The 24,132-nt window shown below is 45.3% G+C and overlaps 1 protein-coding gene across 3 annotated transcripts in view; it reads right to left on the bottom strand.

Annotated features, from left to right (window-relative positions):
• CNTNAP5 (contactin associated protein family member 5) overlaps nucleotides 1-22,488 on the bottom strand; it is a gene marked incomplete at its 5' end in the record, with an annotated part of 726,412 nt that extends 703,924 nt beyond the window's left edge. For all 3 annotated transcript variants that reach the window (XM_081142435.1, XM_081142434.1, XM_081142436.1), the window contains one exon: nucleotides 22,407-22,488. In XM_081142435.1, the coding sequence (XP_080998561.1) occupies nucleotides 22,407-22,488 (82 nt within the window). The remainder of the gene's footprint in view (nucleotides 1-22,406) is intronic.
• Nucleotides 22,489-24,132: the final 1,644 nt, after the last annotated feature.

Below are 24,132 nucleotides of genomic sequence, written 5' to 3' on the forward strand. Positions count from 1 at the left end.
AGGCACTTGGTAAATGCATACTGAGTGCATGGGAAGCTATGACTGAAAAGGGAGAGAAGCCGGCTTGTGGCAAACTTCACATTCTGAGTAGAAGCCGATGGCTCATCCCTGTAATAACCAAGTCACGGAGTGGCCCTGAATGTACCAGGCACCCAGGAGAAGCTGGACAGCAGTGCGTCCAGGGCAGTGGCATCAGGCGAGCAGTGTTCTGGAGTGAAAGGCTTCATGAAGGCCAGCTGAGCGTCACCCTTCTAACTAATTTGATGCAGGCACTAGACTTAAGGGCCTGTATCCCTTACAGAGCCAAATTCCAATATACTGATGTGCAGGACGCAGATTACACGGAGAGACGCTGCCCCGGAAAAGGCAGGCACAGTCGGACAGGCCTGGGGAAAGGCCAAGCTCTGTGTGCAGCCGTGACCAGCCTTATGCAAATGTCTTCACCTGACCCAGCAGTTTCTCCTTTGTCAAATGAGGATCACATGTCAACCTCTGACCTGACGACTGAGTGGCCTGAGGCCAGATGGCCTGAGTTTCCAGCTCTGTCACCTTAGGCAAGTGACACTCTCCCTGTTTCCTTGTCTGTAAGCGAGGGTTCAACATACAATGACCACGCGGGGTTATCAGGAGGATTCTATGTGCCAGTAAGAGTAACAGCAGGACTGTCCCTCTCTGCAGTGTGTTCCATAAATGTCAGGCCTTTCTTGTTATTTTCTTGTACTTACTGCTGCCACGTGGCAAGCGGCCACTTCTTAGACCACGGTGGACACTGAGCAAAGGGGATTTGAGCATGCTGCCCTCTCAAGCTCAGTCTCAGGGATTTTTGAGGTTTTGGTATAAAAGAAAAGTATTACATTGGAGGTTTTAGAGGCCATGTCAGTATTAACCTAATAAAAAATGTGTGCCCAGGACAAGTTCCCCTCTCCGCTCCACCTGAGCTCATTTCCAAGCTTCGCCTTCACCTGGCCCAGCATTACGCGGGGGACCCCGGTGCCCTCCAGCTCAGCCTTTGTCTGTGGCGATGTTTTTTCACCTCCCTCTCCAGAAAGTCTCCTTCTGTGAAATGTGCGTCATCCTGTAACCTGACCTAGTAGAAGTGGGATTCGTTTACTGCTGTGGGCACCTGACATTTGAAGGAAAAAATGGATCTGTCAGCCATCTTAATTCTGATGCAATAAAAATGTTCAAGTTCAATGGTTTCTCAGTTGGGCACCTGTTTTCAGGTGGCTGTTCAGAGACTTGCAAATGCTAGAGATTAAGCTGCTGCCATCCCTCCTTCTCTCTGTGGAGAAGGGACGAAGGGGCGCCAGGGGAGGCAGCGCAAAGGACAATGGGACGGGCTCTGAATATTCATTTTGAATCTCTGTTTTTTGTAATAAAGATGTTAATCCATGTTAATTCCAGCTTGTTTGTGATGTGCACATTTGGCATTGGGAAATTGTGAAATCTTCAATTTCCCTTTCCTGTCCTTGTCTTTTACATTCTAGACAATTTCTCTTCTTTGAGGGCTCTTTCTTACACCCCCCCGTCTCCCTGCGCTCACATCCACGCAGTCAGGAGCTGGGGAGAACAAGCTTCATGCACATGGAGGTGAGAGGCACTGTCTCAGCATTTAGAGCAAGGTCCTCCGCTCACCTCCCGAGGCTGTGCAGGGTAATGAGGCTCTCAATGATTTTTCCTCTTCATTTTTTTCTGGGTCATGGTCACGTTTTGCAAACCACGTAAAACATAGGACCTTTATTTCAAGAACAATGCACAGATGCACACACACACAGTGACTTATGCAGTTTAAGGGATTTCACAACAATTCTTGAACACAAAATGCAATCCTCAAGAGTCCTAATAGAGTCCTTGCAAGACTGTGAGAAGGCTGGGGCAGATGGGGCTGAGGTGGGGAATGGCCCTTCCGTCAATATCGTTGCATTCCACTTTCCCAGCACAGAAAGCTGGCAGTGGAGATACGTCTACAGTCGGTATTAGAATAAACAGAAAGTATTATTACTGTCACTGCCTACATAGAGCTTTGTATCAGAGGTACTGAGAGATAAGATACACACAACTATAATATTCTACATATACAATCTAGTAACTCTATCTTAAAAAAAAAAAAATCAGACCTCGCTGGGTGTCTTGGTTGGTGCATCATCCTGTACAACAAAAGGTTGTGGGTTTGATTCCCAGTCAGGGCACATACCTAGGTTGTGAGTTCTACCCCTGATTGCGGTGCGTATGGGAGGCAAGTGATCAATATTTTTCTCTCTCTCCCTTTCTCTCTCTCTCTAAAAAAATCACTAAAATCCTCTGGAGAGTATTTAAAAAAAAAAAAAATTAGAGAAAGACATTTTCAATGGAAGCCAAGCTGAAAAACTTGTAAGCCCATAGAGATTGACTCAGGGGTACATTTCACAAAGATTTGTACTGAGAAGGCTCTAAATCAGAGACGAGTAAACCCACTAACCTTGAAGCCAGAGAAATGCTTGAAATGTCATATTTTATTTGAAAATTTTATAAGATTTTATATCCTACCCTGGAACATATGTGTATTTTCTAGTAAAACAGTAGAAAAGATGATACTAAGAGTTAATTCTTTCTTTCTTTATTTTTTAAGATATATCTTTATTGATTTCACAGAGAGGAAGGGAGAGGGAGAGAGAGACAGAAACATCAATGATGAGAGAGTCATTGATTGGCTGCCTCCTGCATGTCCCCCACTGGGGATTGGGCCCACAGCCCGGGCATGTGCCCTGACCGGAAATCGAACCCCGATCACCTGGATCCTAGATCAACACTCAACCACTGAGCCAAGCCCTGCCAGACAAGAGTTGATTATTTAAAAGGATAAATAAAATTAACAAACCTTTAGCAAGACTCATCAAGAAAATAAAAGAGAGAACCCAAATAAAGAAAATCCGAAATGAAAGAGAGGAGATTACAACCCACAGCACAGAAGTACAAAAGGTCATTAAAGAATACTATGAACACTAATAGGCCAATCAAGAAAAAATGCATAAATTTCTATAAACATAAAATCTTCCAAAATAAACCAGGAAGAAACAGAGATTACAAGCAGGCTGATTACTAGCAGCAAAACTGAAGCCATAATCAAAAAAACTGCCTACACAGAAAAACCTAGAACCAGATGACTTCACAGGGAAATTCTGCCAAACATTTAAAGAAGAGTTAATACCTATTCTTCTCAAATTATTCCAAAAAATTTAAGAGGAAGGGGCTCTTCCAAACTCATTGTATGAGGCCAGAATATCCTGAACATCAAAACCAGACAAAGACAATAAAAAAATAACAGAGAGAGAGAGGCAGAGAGAATTACGGTTCAATGTCCCAGGTGAACATAGAGGCAAAAATTATCAACAAAATACTAGGAAAACAAATTCAACAAAACATTAAAAAGAGTACACACCGCCATCAAGTGGGACTTATTTAGGGACTGCAAGGTGGATCAACATCCACAAAACAGTTACCGTAATGTGACTCATCACATCAGCAAAACCAAAGATAGAAATCATATGATCATCTCAATAGATGCAGAAAAAGCATTTGTCAAAATTCCACATCCATGATAAAAACTCTGCAAAGTGGGTATAGAAGGAACATACCTCAACATAATAAAGTTTATATACTAGAAGCCCACAGCTAACTTTATATACTCAATGGAAAAAAATGTAAAAGCCTTTCCTCTAAGATCAGCAACATGAGGGAGATGTCCTCACCACTATTTTTCAATATAGTATTGGAAATTCTAGCCACAGCAATCAAACAAGAAAAAAATAAAACTTATCCAAATTGGAAATAAAAATTAAAACTGTCAGTATTGGCAGGTGGCACGAAACTATATATAGAAAACCTTAAAGAATCGACCAAATTAATACAATTAATAAGTGAATTCAATAAAGTAGCAGGATACAAAACTAATATATAGAAATTGGTTGTGTGTGTTCTTTAATATTAAAGTGAGGTGCATCTCTTAGGTTTTGAAGGATATTGGTGCTCCAGAAAGATGGGCTCTTCTTTTGATGTGTGTGTGTGTGTGTGGTGTGTGTTTCTGTGTGCACACGTATGTATGTCTCTGTGTGTGTTTCCTCATTATCAGTGCTTCTTTCTGTGGTTGGTGGTGCTAAAGCTACATTTGCGAAGCTTGGGTTCAGAGATAATGCCACCCTGAGTGATACAATTATTTCATAGCACCTACATCCTGACTGCTGAAGATATAAGAGCAACCACAAGGCTTTTCAAAAGATGTAAGCAACGGTAAAAATGCAGATGGGGTCTCCTAGCTAGGAGCCAATATAAGCTCTGTCACCTGGAACCTCAGGCTGGTGGGACTCTGTCTTCCACTATGAAAGTAGCCATGGCTTGTATTGAGAAGGTGAATGTATTTCTTCACGAAAAGTTAAAATTAGTTCCTGGTTTGAAACAGGAACTCGAAAAATATTTGTGAAATGAATTTGATTTCCTCCAATCAGCAGAATGATATGAGAAGCTCAGCTGCTAGCCAGGCTCTCAAATATTTTCCTCAGTGGAAAAAATATAAAGCTTTAGAATCAGAGACCAGGGCTGGATCTCAGGTCAAGTGCATAAACTGCACAATAAGTGTGTATATTTGGGTAAATTATTTAGCCTCTCTAAACTGAAGTTTCTTAAGCAATATTAAGTGTACAAGGTTGCGGGGCTAATAGATTAGTAGTAATGGATACTAATGACAATGTCTGGCACACAGTAGGCAGTCAATAATGGTAGCTACTATTACTACAAAGGGAGATTGTATAAAATGTAATTCCACACACTGAAGTGTAATTGGACAAATTACTAATGAAAAGAAAAATGGAGACCCATAAAGGCAGTACATAATTAAGAGCTTAAAGATGTAAAGTATATTGTATAGGTTTTCAGAGTTTACCGGATGGCAAAATTAATTAATCCTGAAGACTTGGAGGCTGGAATGGATCCTGGAAAAGATCTGTACAGATAGACTTGGAGGCTGGAATGGATCCTGGAAAAGATCTATACAGATAGAGCTAAAGTGAGAGTTTACAGTTCACACAATTTAGGAGAATCCTTCAAGATAATATTAAGATATTCTTAAGCAAAGTAAGGAGAGCCATTTATATCATTTGAGGACTAATTAAGAGAAAGAAGTAGGAGGGAGAAAAGAGAGGCAACAGTGGCCTGTGGATAATAAGCTCTTATTGCTTTCTAGCTTTGTTCACTTTAGACCTGAAGGCCTATGTTGTTGCAAAACATAATTGAATCTTCTCTGCAGTCCTGGTCTCCAATGGCCATCACATTGTGACACCCAGTCAGTCAGAGCTAAACTGAAGGAACGAGTGTATTCTATTCGGGACACTATATTTTGAAAAGAACACTGACACAAAATAATATGTACAAAATAAGAGAACCTGACAATGGGAAGTACAAAGAGGAAGAGTCATGTCTCAGGAAAGATACAGAAAAAAAAGACAGCTCTTGCCGGTGTGGTTCAGTTGGTCAAGCATTGTCTCACGCACAACACGGTCATGGGTTTGATCCCTAGGCACAGCACATGCCCTGGTTTTGGGCTTGATCCCCAGTAGTGGGTGTGTAGGAAGCACCGATCGATGTTTCTCTCTCACATCAATGTTTCTCTCTCTCCATCTCCCTCTAAAAATCAAAAAATATATTTCTAAAAAAGTAAAAGAAGACATAAGAAGACCAAGAGAAATGGGGCCACTGTCCTTAGGTATTTATAGAAAAAATATGATAAAAATGGAGAAGCTGTGGTTTGAGAAGTTCCAGTGAACAGAGCTCAGAGAAGTGTTTTGGTGCTACCTGGAGGTGGATTGGGTACACTGGAAGGAAGGATACCCTGGAGTTATAGTTTTTGTGGGGCAGGAACATGAGCTATCCAATGAAGTCATTTTCTGTGTGTGCTTGTAAGAAAAAGTAAGATGAAGCAGCCACCGTTCTGGAATGCTTTTGGGAATGTGGAAATCCACATAGGTTTATGCAGGTCATGGCTCGCCTACTCTAACTCTGAAGGCCTGCATGTCCCAGTGCTTCAGCCTCTGAATTTGTAACCTGCCTTTTCAAAAAAAGTAGAGGCCAAGGCCAACCATCACATTTCCATTGGGAAAGCAAATCAAAGACTGCGTGTCTCCTTTAATTGATTTTTAAAATTGAAGATTGGATTAGAGCAGATAAGAGATAGAAGCTAGCATCCTTATCTGACTGATCTTTGAGCTGCTAAATAAGGTAGAAAATGTCATCTGAATTAATTGATTTATGGCCTTTCCTGGGCAGTGTTCCTATATCACTTGGAAGCAATCGCATAGGCACTGTTGGTACCTTAGTTTCATCCCAGAAATTCTCAAATACATAGGTGTGCCAAGGGAGCCTACAGAAAGAAAATGAGTGACAAATAGTTAGGAAACACTGTACCATAAAATGAACTTCAGCTCTTGCATGGAACTCTGCCAAAGGTGGCGGAACAGATGGTTTCCAAGATGAGACAGAAAGCTAAACCAAAAGGTAACTAGAAAAACTGGAAAGTGGTCTGAAGCTGACTTTGCAGTTCCCCGTGCAGGACGTGTCCTGCTGGTCCCTGCTCACACTGCGTCCGCATCACCCCTGCTGTCCTTGTTTGTGAAAGACTGTGGGACATTACACCCAGGTCACTGCTTCTCTAAATAATACAAATTAAAATGAGTATGTGTGCACAGCTTCTCAAAGACAGTTTATCTCATGTGTTAGTCACAGGGGCAGCTACTCAGGGCAGGTGGCATCCTCATTTGGGGAAAATGTGTAATAACAGGCACAAAGTCACACAGCCAGTAAGTGGTCAAATCAGGACCAGGACTTATTTCTTCTTGCAGTTTAAGAGTCTTCATATAGGACTGGACTTGATAAGAAATGATTTTTTGGATGGGATATTGTTGTGTGTTTTTTTCAATTAACATGTGAATATCCATGAATGACAGATCTAAGCAGAGTTTCTCAGGCTTTGTCTACCTTGGCATTTCAGGGTAGAAAATTACCGGTTGTGGGTCACAATCCTGTGCATTGCTGGATGCTGACTAACATCCCTGGCCTCTACCCACTACATGCCAGTACAAGCTCCCACTTGTGACAACTGAAAATGTCTCCAGATATTGTATAATGCCCCCTGGGGAAAAATTGCTTCTAACTGATAATTATTGACCTAATATTAGCAGGATTAACTTCTGTTATGAGAGAAACATTAAGTAATCGATGGTGGGTGCATATGTGTGCATACACATGTAAGTCATGGACAGAGAACTCTCCAGTGTCTTTGGCTTCTTCTAAGAATCAAACTCTCCTAGCAGACACGTGCACATGCACACACACACACACACACACACACACACACACACACTGAGGTGCTCTCTTGGCTTTAGTTTCTAGTCTGAGATGAGAGTTGGATTGTGTGTAACATGAGACTTTTATTGGCCAAGTGAGGAATTTTTATTTCATCATATACAAAATTATATTATTTCCTCAATGAAGTTACAAAACACTTAGCTATAGAAATCCAATAAGTCAAATTGAATTTTCCAACAAAAATAATATTTACACAGAAAAGATAGCGATCTTTACCCCAAACAATGTATGAACAAGGGTGGGAATGTCAATAGAGTTCTACAGTCTTCCCTTGAATTGATTTTGTTTCACTTGCTCAGATGTTTCTTGGATTAACTTTACTAATGAATTTTCCTAGTGGTTTATTCCCTTGACTACTAAGTCACAGCCTGTGCGTAATTGTGACATTCCTTCTTAAGTGCAGGTCTTTATCAGGCCACTGACGACCAGAAAAGATTTGTCAATATGAAAGCTAAACAATTCCATCTCGTTTATAAAGAACACAGCCAAGAATGCAACGTTTGTGAACATTCACAGAGCAAAGCACACGTACATTCCATGTGCACAGAACATCATGAACATCACACAGAACCTGGCATAATCATGCTTTTATTGGAATGCTTTGCCAGTTCTTTCTAAGCCAAAATATGAGTATACACACACACACACACACACACACACACACACACACACACACACGGCTAATAAGTACGCAAAATTAGTAAAAGAGACATGACAAGAACATGAACTATTTCTATTGCAGACTCACAGTTTCGGAAAGAATTTCAACCTGGTTTGATGTGTTGAAAGATGCCTAAACATGTGGTACTAACTTTTGTTAATAAGAAGGATGCACCATTACAAATACACACATGGGCACACACAAATCTCCAAAACGCATAACAAGGTTATTTCAAAATATCAACTTGATACCTCAGAACCTAAGGAACCACTTTGTAATGTTATGTCTCTTCCTGTGTTCCTCTTTAATTAGATCATTGTGGGGGGAGCTTTGTGTTTCTCAAGTAACACTATCTGGGCGTAAATAAATTCCAAAGAAGGTGCTCATTAATCTCATGTAGCCTTATTATCCAAATGCTCAAGTATCATTATCTCCTGATTATGTTACTAAAATGTCAAGCTGAACATATTTGAAGTTTTGCATTAGGTCCATTAGATAAGAAAACCACGTGGGAAAAAATTTTGTAAAAAAAACCCCGAGTAAACCTAAATGCAAAGGCTGCATGCTGAAGGCCACCTAAAACTGAGCAGCTGCATGGAACATGCCGTCCACCTCCCAACAGCATTTATCTATCTTCGTGGAAAGACTCATCCAATAAATAAATATTCATTCTCATCCAGATGCCCACTTCAATCTATTATCTAGAGAGGTAAATAATCACAAAGGTGACACCCAAGTCAATATTGACCTTGAGGAATAATAAATTTTGACATTTACCAAAATAACCAGTTCATGTGGAATGTATACCTATGTGAAATTCTACCTGGTATGTTAACGATGAAAGAAAGCTAAAGTAGCTCAAGTGTATTTATGTATGTTATGTGCGTGTGTGCGTGTGTGTGTGTGTGTGTGTAGTACATACATATACTATATATATACACACACTGTCTTACATTATTTATTATATTAAATTTGTTAGTTATGCAGAGTGAGGACAGCTGGCATTCACTTGAGGTTTGTTTTCGCATGTGAGTGCTGTGTAGATCTACATGCAATGGGGTTATTAATGGATGGTTCTCTAAGCACACACTCAAGCATGTGATTGTAATTAACATGTTCTAAAATCTGAAATCGAGATTGAATTCAGACATGCAGCAATTTTATTTAATTTGTAATCTTCCCACTTCTAGTCCATTAATTATCATTATGGGTCTCTGAGAGGGCCTTAGTGATGGAGGCCAAGTTCCATTTCTCTCACAAAAGTAGGGAGTTAGAGGCATGAGTTTTTGAGGGAGCATTGACATATGTGCCCATATTCAGAGGTTGCCCCTGGACTGCCCCGAATCCAGGCTTGCTGTCTCCACTTGGGTTTACCTTAACCTGTCTAGCTTTAATTCAGTTTATCAAGTGATTAGTTTGCCATTTACTGGATGTATAACATGAAATCCCTTCTTTTGAGGAGGTCCCAAGGGGATATCTGGGATGGGAGTAGATAATTAAAGGCCTTCACAAGATAACTTTTCTTTAAAGATAAGTTTAGTTATTGACTATTAATTAACTAAGGAGGTCAAAATGAGGAGTCATTCCTTTGACTAGCTACAATCTTTTCAAATCAGCAAAATGCCCATAAGAGTCTTTTGTCCTGAAATTTGTATAAAATAGCAACAAGAAAAAACAGATTTCCAAAGGGTTAAAAACAGGCACCTTGGCAGAAGTAATATGTATTTTAAAATATGTGTTTATTGCTTTTTAGAGAGAGAGGAAAGGAAAAGGAGAGCGAGATGGAAACATCAGTGAGAGAGAAACATCGATCAGCTGCCCCCTGCACACCCCTGCTGGGGATGGACCCCGAAACCCAGGCATGCACCCTGACTGGGAGCGGAACCCTGACCGCTTGGTTCCTGGTTGACGTGCAACCACTGAGCCATGCCCAGCTAGGCAAGCAGAGGTAACATTTAAAATATTATCAAGAAAGAAATCAAAAACTTCCTGGAAACAAATGAAATGAACACACAGCAACCCAAAATCTAAGGGGCCCAGCAAAAGCAGTCCTGAGAGGGAAGCTCATAGCACTGCAGGCCCACCTCAAAAAGCAAGAAACATTTTTAGTAAACTTTCTAACCCTACAACTTAAAGAATTAGAAAGCTCCCCTGTGAAGCCATCTGGATCAGGGCTTTTGTTTGCTGGGAGTTTTTTTATTGCTGCTTTGATTTTATCAGTTGTTATTGGTCTATTCAGGTTTTCTGATTCTTCCTGATTCAGTTTTACATGGTCTCGGTCACATGTGGAATCTAATACACAAAATAAACTGAGGAACAAAGTGGATCCAGAGACAGAGAAGCATGGAACAGACAGAGGGATCTCAGAGGGAAGGCATTGGAGGGAAGTCGGGGGGGGGTGGGGGGGGAGAGATTGATCAAAGAACTTATATGCATATGTGAATAACCCATGGACACAGACAATAGTGTGGTGAAGGCCTGGGGGGGGGGGGGCAGATGCCGGATGGAGGAGCTCAATGGGGGAGAAAAGGGGACATCTGTAATACTTTCAACAATAAAGATAAATTAAAATATATATATTAACAATCTCAACAGACTGATGCAGAGAGTTAAGTGGGAAGCCCAGTAGCCAAGTGCTGGTGATCATTGAGGATGCCAGTCCACCTTACTGGAAACTCCATGTGCCCTATCGTTTGTGAATGAGACAATGTACTTAGAGATTCTTGCACTGAGGACAAGGCAGACGTCCTCACGGTCCTTCTGTGAAAACCAGATAGGAGAGGAGGCAAGTGCTGGGATTCTGCAGCTCCTCGCCACCGCTGCCCAGAAGCAGAAATCTTAGTAATTCACATGCTGAAATTCTGTGCATGATTTCATCTTGGAAACCAAAAAGTTCTGCTCCTAAAATAAGTTTAAATACTAAGGCCTTATTCCTTGGAGCTAATTCTTCTGGAGAGCAGGAACCCAGCGTGTACTAATTGCGGCAGTGTGAGCCACGTCAGGACTCCCTATGTCCTTTCCCAGGGCAGCCGTTGATAGAGGGAGAGTGAAGACTGTGAGGATACTGGGTGGACAAATTCCTCAGCCTCTGTGAAACTAAGACAAGAGGATAGCTGAAAAGGGGGGCACAGGCACAAAGGCAGACCTTACAAGGCCAAGCATCAGTGCAGGTCAAAGGGACAAGCGCAGGAGAGCTGAGAATAAAGCCAAGAATGTCCCTGCAGCCACGGTGAATGGAGTCCACACCCAGGCTGGTCCGCTTCTACCAAGCAGCTGAGTGTAATGAAGAGAAATGGTATTGGGTATGGACTTGTTAACCCCTCCCCACCCATTCCCATGGGTGAAAGGGGGTTATGGGCTAGGGCTGGATGAACTCTGCAGCCGAAGACAGAGAACAGAACCAAATGCCACTTATTCCTTGACTTATTTGAACTGTGATCTAAATATCACTAATAGGGTTTTTCTCATTATCACTTAAAAGATCAGAACATCCATCTAACAAATTCTTGGACTATTGGGTATGACGTAGTGATGAAAATACATTTAGTGAGGAAGGTCTGTGGGGAGCGTGGGACAGGAACAGGCATGTTAAAGGTGGGTGCTGAGTGTGGAATCCAAGGCCACTAGCCATAGGCACAGAGCTTGGCCGTAAAGAGTTGATTGCAAAGCTTTAATGAGTAACACCATCGACTTTTGCAAATGGTTAGACCTGCAGAAACTGTCTGCCATGGGGACAGGATGGGGGTGAAGGACGCCTGCAAGGCTAGAATGAAATGGCCCCCACACTGGAGGAGTCTGTGGTCTAGACAGAGGTCTTCTCACCAGGGATCAGAGAGGACTGGCTCTGAAGTGCTGAGAACAGCCCCGAGTTTACCAATAGCTCAGCCTTAGATTCAGGTTTAAGGAAACAACAGTCCGAGTTAAAAAAGTATGGATTTTGGAGTCAGAGGACCTGTATTATAGTCCCAGTGTGACCTTCGACCTACTCGATGTTGGTTAATCACCTCACCATCCAAGCCAGCACATTCTCGCTCCAGAATACTTTAAATATCAAATCCCCTGGGATCTTAATGCACTTTTCTGCTGGTGAGTGGCACTTCAATGGAAAAATTTGAAGAGCCTTAGCTTCTACCAAAAAAGCATAAAAACAAGTCATGTAGTAAATGTTAACTAAAGCCATCAGAGTGAGGCAGGAGCCATTGCCCAGCAGCTAAGCAGAGGAACAAAGTGAACCACATCAGGTACCACCCACCACCAGTGTGGGCTTGGAAACCCTGCCAGGGAAGAGACACATTTCTTAACCTAATGTCTAATCTCCCCTGTCCCAAAATTACAATCCGCAGGCTTCATTCCTTCTGATTGTGTCAAAACGTTCCTGATTGTTGTACCATGAGAGGCATTAATCTCCTTTAATATCCCGGTGAGCTCAGCCTGCTTCCAATCTGAAAGAATCTGCCCTGTTCGACCCAGATCCTGTCACCTGGCAGAGCTCGTCCACTCAGAGGTAAAGCTTGTGATGTGACAGCACAGGGCCAGGGGACCGCAGTGGGTGCAGGGCAGACTGAAGAGGGTCTGTGCGAACTCCTGTGCACAGCGCCTCCCAAGAGCTCCACTGCTGTTCCCCACGCAGGCCTGTGGGCTTCCTTCCTCCTGTGCACGGAGGAGAGCTTCTCATCTCCCCTTACTGGTTGATCAGAATCTGCAGCTCACACCCGGCCACCGGGAATGGAACGGGAGCTACCCACTCCTCCCACGTGAGAGGACAGCCGGGGCCGGTCGTCCCCTCGCTTGGGGGAGGCATGAACCACGAGAAGGACCCAGAAGCCCAGGCTTGTGCCGCTGGGCCCAGGGGTCGTCTGCCGCAGGTCCAGTGAATCAACTCTGCTCATCAACTTTTAATGGACATTTTGGGAAAATATATTTTTATCTTAACATAAACATGAGTATATTACGGAGGAGAATTCAAGCTTGCCTCAGCGTTTAAGATCAAGTTCAGGAAATTAATGCGTCAGTGGCCACTGAAGCTGAGCTCCGAGTCCCTGGTTCCCATACCCTCTTTTCTTCTGGCAAAGTTTGAAAAGCATTAGTTTTGACTCTAAAACATAAAAACAAGTCATCCGGTAAATGTTAACTGAAACAGAGTGAGGGAAGGAAGGTAGAAAGTTGAGATAGAGATGGGGAAGAAGGAAGGACACCTTGGGGTGGGGAAGGAGGAAACAAGGGGGGAGGGAGGGAGCTGGGGAGAAGGCCTTCGGCAGAGGAGGGCAGGTGAAGTTAGGGGAGGGGGCAGGCGCTTCACGGACCAGTAAGAATACAGTGCAGAGGCCACAGTGCCACAGCTTTGCTTTGAAGGGGTAGCACTGTCTTTTGTTCCTGGAGCTCTGTGGTCAGCAATCCTAATCCTCCCTCGTCAACTGATCTGCAATGAACAAAGGCTTTTGTGGGTAGACAGGGAAGTGTCTGCATCACATAGACATGTCTGAGTGAGTGAATGAATGAAGAATGAATGAATGAGTGAATGAGCACGTAAAGGTGGTCTGAGTATGTACAATTCCTCAGTCATTGCACCAGCCCCTGATTTAGCCCTACATTAACACTCCTAGTATTTATTCACACAAAGCATGATTCAGCAGTACACGCAGAGGAAACACAGGTCTCCCAACCTTCAGATTTTACCTCCATCTGCCCAAGTTTCCTACACATGGAAGGCCTAGGGTACTGGGAACACGTCACCCACTCTCCTGTCTGGGGTCTCTAAAGCTCTCAAAGTCTGTTCAAAGACACTTCCCCACATCTTCTGCAAGGACCCGCTCAGTGTTCAGGAGGTGAGTGCTGCTTATTTTTATAGATGAAGCTCTATTCCCCGCTCTCTTATGAGGCTCCCTGTGTGAGTTTTTCAACCAGCAAGTCCACTGGCCAAGGCCCAGAAGCTGTGATCATATCACGACAAAGCTGAGGAATCACGTGAGAAATCCAAATGATCGTCTACCTTGATCAGGTGGAGACAGATTCTGCCCAGCGTCCCTCTGACATAGGAGCGCAATGAGAACAAGCTTCTGTTTGCTGTGGCAGTCACTCGGCTCTGATTTCCGGGAGGAAAGACGGTGGGCCTTTCTATCTTTGTGGAAATGGAAATGTAGTTGTCTTTGCCCTAATTAGCATTATAACTGATCTTGAGAGAACCCCTGTTGAGGTTCATCAGTAATTATAATTATTATTACAGTGATCACTGAATGCCCACATCCTGTGCATTTTATACAGAGTGACCCGTATTATACTTACACCGGCTCTCCAAGGTCCGTGATAGTATACACAGGAAATATTCCCAGATGGGAAGCAGATACACCCGAGCTGTGTGACGTGTGCCCTGCTCACCATCCTTTACCACCTCCCCTTGCCCACCTGCTGCTCTCTCAGCCTCATAAGGAACTGGGAGGCTGAGCCTGGCAAAGCCAGAAGCTGACACACTCCTCCTGCCACCCTGAACATTCAATTCTTTGCCCCCAACTCAGAACATTCTCTCCCCTCTTCAGATACCCAATAAACTTTCGTTTGGCAAAAGGTGTTTCTCTGAGTCAGGTGTAGTTCAGTATCAATTTACCTTCTTATGTGTTCCCCTCCAGTGGGGTCTGTGTGGTAATGCTTATCTCTATGAATTGAATGGCTTCCCCCCATATTTGCAGCTTCAGGAGGCTAATGGAGTTAGAGAGAGTTGTCTGGGGACAGATGAGTGGGGGTGTTGTTTTCAGGTGGGCTCTCCCAGTGCCAGGGTGGCAGAGCCCTGCCAGGGCTGCCCTCAGATCAGGCTTTGTTGGGAGGTTTCACGGTTGGTGATTATGCCCACAGAGTTTCGAGAGACAGCCCTGGATCCACAGACTTCTCCCCTCCTCTCACACTTTATCACAATCAGGAGCTCAGAGAAAAGCCAGCTGTAACCCCCAAAGGCATGGCCACGTGGCAGAGAGGAGCGGGAAAGGGGGAGGGAACACGTACATTAAGTAAACAGCAACCTAGACTAACACCTACAATCATCCGTCTGTTAGGCAACTTTCTTTAGACTGTCTTCAGAGGAACATCTCTGCTTCCAAAGGTGGCTAGTTAAAAATAATACACATCATGAGTGGTGTCGTGGCGTTCCCTTCACTTCCTTTCTATCTTCAACATTTCCTTTAAAACTCAATCTAGCTGATCCAGTGAACAGATGGCATTAATCAACCCCCAAGAATATGCACAAAAGAAATTAGAAAAGTAGAGACACAGAATTCACGCCAGCAAATCAAACACCAATGATAGCAAATCAATGTGGCACATCCAGTGCCCCTTGCTCCTGTTTCCCGGGAGCAACCCCGGGGTGGTAATGATCCCGCTCACCCCCGGGGGGGGGGGGGGGCGAGGAGGGAGATGCGGAGGTTTAATTACAGGATCTTTAACGACTAGTTCTCACTCTGCTGACAAAGCCGGCATAATTTACCGAGTAGAAGATGCGTCGGGATGACGGGCACAGAGAGCATAGGCTATAGGGTATCACGCACACAGGAAACACACCGCGGAGAATCTGGCCACTCGGTATTCCCAGGAAGAGGTTCATTCAGAGAACAGAGCACCCCTTCCGGCACCCAGAGCTCTCATTGTCCACGGGAGCAGCTGTAGAAGGCATTCAACCACACCCGTGCCTTCTGCGGGGGCGCGAGCTCAGAGATTTCCCTGTTTGGAATTTACTTGGCCATTGTTTTCCTTCTGATTCTGTGTAACCTTGTGGATTCTGCCGCTTTCTTCTTCAGGCCCTTATGAATCATCATCTGAGTCCCTGCACTGATCTCTTCACTGCCTTCCTCGCTATTAGCCTCGGTTCATTCTAGTCTATTCTTCACAATAATTGTTTTACAAACAGATCTAAATATGTATATCTAATTGCATGTACAAATCTTTCACTGGCTCTCCACAGCTTACCAGTGAAAATATAGGAGCCCCACGCTTGCCCATAGTTTCTTTTCTACCCTCAGAGCCACTACAACACACCCCACTCCCACGCTTTCACTCAGAAAGCCTGGAAGAGTCTCTCTGCATTTCTCAGCCAGGGAAGTCTGACTTTGTTTGAGTCTGAGTTACTTTCATTCCCCTCAGAGAGCTTGCCTGGATGCCCCAGCACTCCGAGATTCCCTTGTGCCTTACGTTACATCTTGTGTTTACCTTTGTTACAGCATTTATCACTTTGACATGTTTAAAAATGTATTTCTCTGGCTGCCCATGTTCAGGGCTCCTTGAGGTCATGGGCTTCTTAGTCATCTTTATTTCTCCAGAGTGATTTTAAAAAACAATAACCTTGAGTTTTGGAAAGAAAACCTTTAGTTGGGACTCATTTCTTCAATAAATTTTTCAAATGAATATCACACAGACCATTAACACTTTAGTCTCCCCCCACCACAATTTGATGAGACGACATTGGAGACTCAGAATAATGTTATTAGGGTACTGTTGTAGGTTTGCAATAAAAAAAAAATCCTTACAGTGATTTACTGCTAAAGCCCAATTAAATAGAGCCCACATTTTTCTTTTTTATACTGAACCCTGCACTATGAAGAGTTCTTATATATTTGTAAATCTATAGACTATGTGGGAAACACTCATTAAAATTGCAAAAGCAAGTTAATAAAATTAGCTCTAGCTTTGCACTGAGCTCAGATGGACACAGAGGGTTTCTCATTTAGGAACCAAAGGCCACTTGACACATAAGTAGAATCATGTCTGAATGAAATCATGGAAACCTCAGGCCTGCGTGAGTGCAGGGCCTTCCCCAGCTCACAAGTCCAGTACAGTGATCTGAGAGTCTGCTCTTTCACTAACAGCCCCACATGCTAATTACTTCTTGGCATCTCCAAAGCAACAAGCAATACTTGTTATTTTAAAAAAGAAATGTAAAACAAATAAATTTCAAAGTTCTAGCTACAGAACCATATAAGTATTTTAATTGTGAAATAAAAATTCTTAGTTGGAAACCATTCATTTATTATCTCATCCATTCATTTGTACAATGTTTTAGTTATTGAATATAGACATTCAAATAAAATATGATAATCAGGAACCTTGCGATTTAATCAGGAGACAAAGATTATAAAAATATAATAGTAATATATAAGGGCACTTGACCCAGCCTGGTGAAAATGTGTGTGTGTGTGTGCATGTGTGTGTGTGCGTGCATGTGGTATTGGGAGAAAGTGAGAGAAGATAAAAATGAGAAAGGGCCTTCTAAACTAAGCAGACAAAATAGCAAATAAATGATAGGAGGAGGCAATGTGAGACAGCATGGTTTGTTTGTGGAGTGAGAAGTTCCATAAAATTAGAAGTTAGAGGATGGGGAGCGGTCAAGATGAAGTTCAGTTCTTGGCAGTGCTATATTTGGTCTGACATCTATAAACTGATATGACATCAATAGCAGTGCCTTTCAGGTATTGGGGTGTGTGTGTGTGTGTGTGTGTGTGGTCACAAGTCTTCATCAAGTGTATGTTCTTTCCTTATCAAGTTTTTATGGAAACTCATAAGAAAAGTAAAGCTTCTGGTGCATGTCAGATGTGAAGCATCTTATTTTTGACCATGGTAATGTCTGGCCTCTTGTATCAGATATAGTGCAAATGTTTGGTTGTTGCTTTAAGTTATAACTTAAGAGTTGGCTCTGGTGGAAACTGTGACCTCATATCTTTTGCTGAGGACAGAGCTACAGAGACTAACCATAGGAGTTCCAAAGCAACTTTCCACAGATGCTCACACAGGCCCTAAGTTCACAGGAATTAATTTCATATATTGCAAAGAATGTGGTCTTTGGAGATAGGTAGATATAGTTCCAGATCCTGATCTTTTTCATCAATTAGCTTTATCATCCTGGGAAATTTATTAACTTCTATTAACCTTAAACGTACTCATTGGTAAGGTGAATTTAATAAAGTCTACTTAGTAGGGTTGCCTGGCCAAATTTTGTGGACTTAGCGTATTGAAGTGAGGGACACAAAGTGCATAGCAGTTAATTAGAAATTAAAAGCCTAATATGTTGTTCATATAAATAAAACTGCTTAACAATTTTGAGTACAATCACCCCAGAAGTATCCAAATGAAATGATCAGTAGGCAACATCAGTAGTTAAAGATAAAAATACATTATGATGAGATAGGTCCTTAATAATAATTTGATCTAACTCCTTTATTTAATACACTGAGAACATTAGGATAAGTCCATAACCTTTACAAGGACACCAGCCAGACAGTGTCAGAGCTCTGATGAATGAAGACAGCTTCTCTTATGAATTAAAAATGTCATTGTTGGCTCCAAATGAATACACAGAAGCTTCAATATAAAGTCCTACTGAGTGAATGACTATTTTGGTCTTTCAGGTAACTAGACCCTCCCCCTACTTTCTTATATGACAAGGATAATTAGATCATGTATAAAAGCCATATTTCAGCAGATTTCTGACATATAAACTAAAGGGCTTTGATCACCTACTAAAAGTTTTTAGAAACATTTCAAAGAATATATCACATAACTTTGTTTTGTAACAAAGGAAAACTGGATCCCAATAAAGAAAAAAGGGTAAGGAGAATGGGGAAAAATGAAAAATTGCAATTTAGAGAACATTCATTCATCAGATTGAGAATAAGAGAGGGAGAGGCTTATTCCTATGGAAATAAATTTTCTCATAATTCTGTGCCTTTGTGTGAAAACTGCTAGTCTAGATTTTTCTTTACATTTTCCAGTAGTGGAAGCAGGAATCTGGTTTGGAGATGGGGGCTATGTGAAGAGAAAGGAAAGCGGATTCAAATGGATTGTCAAAACCAAGCCCATTCAACCATGGGGACATCTTTAGGACTCTTCCAAATGAGCATTACATACTTCCTTCACGTCTGCTGACTATAAATGCCACAGAAATATACCGCAAATACTTTCCTCTCAAAAGAAATCAGCCTAACCTTTGTCTGTTCATAATATTACCTCTTGATTGGGCTTGTGCATAAGGTTCAGATGACTGAAGCTGTAGTGCATCCCTTTATTTGAAGATATCTATGAATGTGACTGGCACCCTCGTATATTTTAGATGAAGTTCTGTGATGAAGGGCTAGAACGAAGAGCTTTTCCCTCTCAAGGCTATTATCTGTGTGAACCTCATATATAACAACAAACAGATAAGATGCTTGGAGATCATCTGAAGTAACTTATTGGTGAAAATTAAGGCTCTTTATAATCACATAATATCTGATTATGGTTTAAAAATAAAGTGAATAGTGACCCTATTAGTGTCCTATTCATTCCTCTTATCTTCTGAATACAAGTTCTTCCATCATAATGTTCTTTCAACATATCTACTATTTGAAGAATTTCCTCAGTGAAATATTAAGCAGCTGTTCTGAGGGGAGTAGATATACATCTCAGTTGCTATTTTATACCCAAGCCTGTGACCACCGGAAGGTTGCTTAACCTGAGGAGCATCTGGCATCTTAGCTGAGGCATAATTGGGGCTAGAACTCCATGGCATTTCAAAATCCTGGTTTCACTTCAATTAAATATCAAGTTGCATCATTTCTTCTTGTGTCAAAGGAGTTGATGTTATATATAAAAGGGTTTTTCATTTAACACTGGCCTATCATATCTACATTTGAAATTAACTAATTCCCTCAGGGTAAATCCAAAGAATGTGTTGTAGCTATTTAATATCCTGAAAATCTGGAATGGGGAAATTTGCAGAGTTTTTATTACTGGTTGGTAATTAAACTCTCTGCACAAATTCATAATATCTATACTGTAGCTGGCCTTCCAACCTGACTTTATTTTAATTTTGTTTAATTAGAAATGTATAAAATCTATAAGTGGGTAAGCATTCATTTTCCCCCTGCAGATAAATGTCCAAATTTGATAAGATTATGAGAAAATTAAACACACACACACACACACACAACACTAGCAACAACAACAAATTATTATTAGAAGAATGAAAGCAAAAGTTGGTTTTACTTGAACAGAGTTCACAGGCACACAGATACCACGGAGCATCTTGGATAACTACCCGTTTTCAAAGCTACTGTCACAAATAACATGAAATATTATTTCAAAATATGGAAAGAATAAACTTGAAAAAAATAGTTTCTTCAAATAATTTACAAACTTCCACAAATGGACTGTTCCTCAAAATAAGCATATGAATATTAATGGATTGGAATTGATGGAAGATCAAAGCCCTGTGTTTAATGGACGAAGAGTGTGGACAATCGATGTCTGGAGAACTGTAGAATGTTCCTTTTTTATTTTTCCTTGGAGGTTCTGCATTTCAGGTTCTGGAGACTACCAAGACCTACTGAGTTCAGAAGTAATTTTCTGCAGCTAGCCTACTGTTCACTTAATTAATACATTTTGTTCAGCATAATAAAAGCATTTATCAATACTCTTTAAGGACACTGGCTCCAAAATATTTAGCAAGCAGAGTGCATTCCATTGAAATGGTGATTGGAAATAAGGAAATTAAACTGTCAGTGATGAAATATTAAAGCTTGTTATCACAGTTTTATTTTAAATTTCAGAGTCATCTTTATTGCTGCATTAGTAATGATCAGCATGAGCCTTAAACCCATACCATAGAGGTTTTATAAGCCTTAGTATAACATTTTAACCATAATTCAATTAATTTACAGAAAATGCCATTCCACATTTTATATTTTTCTTTGCTCCTAAGAAAACGTACTACATAAGAAAGCCCAAATCCTATTCCTATAGAGTATGTTCTATCTACTTCGCCGTCACTCCCCACTCCATCTTGTGTCTTCAGAATTGTCCGTTTTCAGATAGGTGACTGCTCAGGGAAAGGCGGCTTCTCCGCCACACCTTTGCATCACCGGGACAACACTGACCTCTAGCGTTCCGGCAGGTGCAGGCACCACTCGGCACCGGGCCTCACCGCCTCTTGCCAAAGGGCTCGGATGTATTTCTAAAGCGCCTTGGGAACAATTTTGCTTAACAGACGAAGAAGACAGAAGGGAAGCAGGAGGGGAGGCAGGAGGGAAAGAAAATTAGATTATAACCTGTCCCTACCTGTTCCCTGAAATAATTTCCAATCCAAGGCCCTTAGGACCTCCCTTCCAGAGAGGCTGACCTCTTCAGCACTGCTTTAGAATTCAAACTTTAATAAAGCCTTCAGAAGCCATTTGCACTAACTACAGATTCTGAATCTACAATTTTGAATCACAGACAGACACACTCTCTGCTTTGGGTGGTTTTTGGGGAATAACAATTGTCTAATTCTCTCCCTTGAGGTATATCTGGGCTGAGCATCTTACTGGAGCCAGCCTTCTCAGACCTGAGGAGCTGGGACTGAAGAGGGACTCAGAGCAGCGAGTTGTCTTACTTGCAGAGATGGTTCAGATTTACAAGCAATAGTATTAAAATGTACCAATATGATTAAACATTCCTGAGCCTCCAGAGGGGTTAGCAGACAGAGGAGCAAGCCCAGAAAACTGAGGAACCTTGGTAAACCATCTTTGGGAAAACACAGATGGCTTAATTGCATTCTTTCTCATTTAGGAGTTTCCAGAGCTGGAAAACTTCCCCTTCTCTGCCTAGAGAGGCAGCTGAGCAATTGAGCTTAAACCTCTGATGGTTCTGGAGATTTATTCAAGTTTGACAAACTGAGTTCTTTAAATACACAGTGCAGGTGGCGGATCCCCAGGTGTCCTGCCTTCCTGCCTATTAAATTAAATGCTCCGCACTTGCAGAGGTTACAGCTTGGAGAACAGTGCGTACATTTAGTGCACACTCGTTACGTGTTCTCGGGCACAAAGATTGGGGGGGGGGCATCAAAGCTGTCCTCCTGTAACAGAGACCGCCATCGATCTGTGGCTCGACTACACCGGGCCACGACTCTTGGGCCAAAACTCCCAGCCCCGTTAAACCGGCGCCCATCGGCTGCACGGCCGCCCAGCTGGAGCTCCCGCCAGCGCAGAGCCGGGGCCCGCGTCTCGCGCGGCTGCCCTGGGGACGGCCGCGGTCCCGGTGCGGCGGCCGGGCCCCTGCGTCCCCGGCTCGCCCGGCGGCGCGGCAGCCTGGCCCAGGCCCTCCGGGGCAGCCCGGCCGGGACCGCGCGGGGGCGCGGGGGCGCCGGGCGGACCCTCCCCCCGCCTTGAACTTTGCAATGGGGGGGCGGGGGGGCGCAGGAAACCCGGCGGGGCCGGGTCGTGCGAGCTCCGCTAACTTTCGGGATGGCGAGAGCGGGGGAACCGCCCCGGCGAGCGTTCCCCTTTCTTCTGCTCGGACCAGGCACCACGGAACGCCCGCCTTCCCAGACCCGGCGCTCCCGTCCCGCCGCCCGGCTCCCACTTACAGTTGGTCGCCGCTGATCCCGGGTGCCACACGCCGGACAGCAGCAAAGTGACGACGCCGATCAGCGGCCGCGCCGGATCCATCGCCCCGAGCGCGCGCTCCCAGCCGGGTCCCGGTCCCGGCCGGCCGGCCGCGCTCCTCGCCGCGCCTCCTCCGCGCCGCGCGCCCTCCCCCAGCCCTCGGAGCGGCGCGGGCCTCACTCCATCCCGCGCCCCGCGCTCCGCCGCCGCGCCGGCCTCGCGAGCTGAGCCGGGCTTCAGGGCCGGGCCGCCCGCGGTGCCGCCGCCCCGCCGCGTCCTGCGCGCCCGCAGCCTGGAGACGCCGCGCCAGCTGGCTGCAGCCGCGGGGGCCGCGCGGGGAGAGCGAGCCGCAGTCGGCACGGCCCGGACCGCTCCTTATAGGCGCCGCCGCGCGGCCCGCCCCCGCCCCCGCCCCGCGCCCGGCCCGCCCCGCGCCCCGCGCCCGCCCCGCCCCGCGCCCCGCGTTTCGCGCCCGCCGCGCCTGGGCGCGCCCGCCGGCCCCGCTGCTGCCCCCGCGCTGCCCCCGCGCTGCGGAGCGCTGGGGGCGGGGAAGGGGGACCCGGGGCGGGGAAGGGGGACCCGGGGCGGGGAAGGGGGAGGGGGACCCGGGGCGGGGAAGGGGAAGGGGACCCTGTGACTCTTCCCTCCCTGCCCCCAAATTTGGGGCTGGGTAAAGGCACTGAAATTTAAGCCAGGCTTTGGAAGGCGCTGCTGAAGGGACACTAAGGGGAGCGGGAAGAAACGCATCAGCGAGAGTAACATCCCGTGGAAAGGTCTGCAAAGAACTAAGGAGAGGCTCTTGTTTCTGCTGCTGTTTTGGGGGGGGGGGGCGGATAACGCGACACGATTCCCCTGCGTGCTCCCCAGTGTGGAGGCTGCGGGGCGACGGCGCTGAGAGCAGGACTGGCGGCTGTACCCGCACGTGCGCCCCGCCCCGCGCCCCGCGCCCGGCCCCGCCCCTCGGCCCCGCGGCACCTGGGGCCGGTGCTGCCCCGCGCGGCGCGTGAGCGCAGGTGCGGGGGCCGGGCGGCCGTGCCCGCGAGACGGGCCGAGCGGGGGGGCGGAGGGGGCGGGCTGGGGCGCGCACTGCTCGTGGGGCTCCGTCCGAGGGCTCCGCCCGAGGGGTTTAAGTTGAGAGAGGGAGCGGGCAGCTTGGGCTCCCCCGGCCCCGAGCCCGCCTCTGGCGCGCGGCTTCCCCCGGCCGCGCTCCTGCTTCGCCCTGAGCCCCGACTGTCCCCTGGAAGCCGTCGGGCGCCCGCAGACGCGAGCAAAGTGAGGGGCCGCAGCCCCGGGGGCAGCCTGGAGGGGGCACGTGCCCCGGCGCGCCCGCAGCCGCAGGGCTCCCGCCGACGGCCTCGGACCCGGGTCCGGCTGCCGGGCGCGCTGAGGGGCCTCCGCGCCAGGACCCGAGTCCGCCCGCGGCTTTGGCCGGAGCGGGGCCGGCGCCGGCGGGACCCTAGCGGCCGCCGCGCTCGGGAGGAAGAACCCTGAGGGCCTCCAGCGGGGGGAGTGCAGACCCTCTTGCCTCCAAGCCCCGCCGGAGAGCGAGCCGCCCGTTCCGCGGTTCTCGGGCGCGGGGCTCCCCTCGCCCCCGCTCTGCCTGCGGGGGGAAGGCCCTGCGCGCGCCGGGGCCGGAACCGCGAACCTCAAAGCCCAGGCGGCTTCTCCGGCCCTGCTGCCCGGGCTGGGGAGGAGGGACCTGGGGCT

This window comes from Miniopterus schreibersii (genome assembly GCF_964146895.1).
Source record: "Miniopterus schreibersii genome assembly, chromosome: 7".
Classification (NCBI taxonomy): Eukaryota; Metazoa; Chordata; class Mammalia; order Chiroptera; family Miniopteridae; genus Miniopterus; species Miniopterus schreibersii.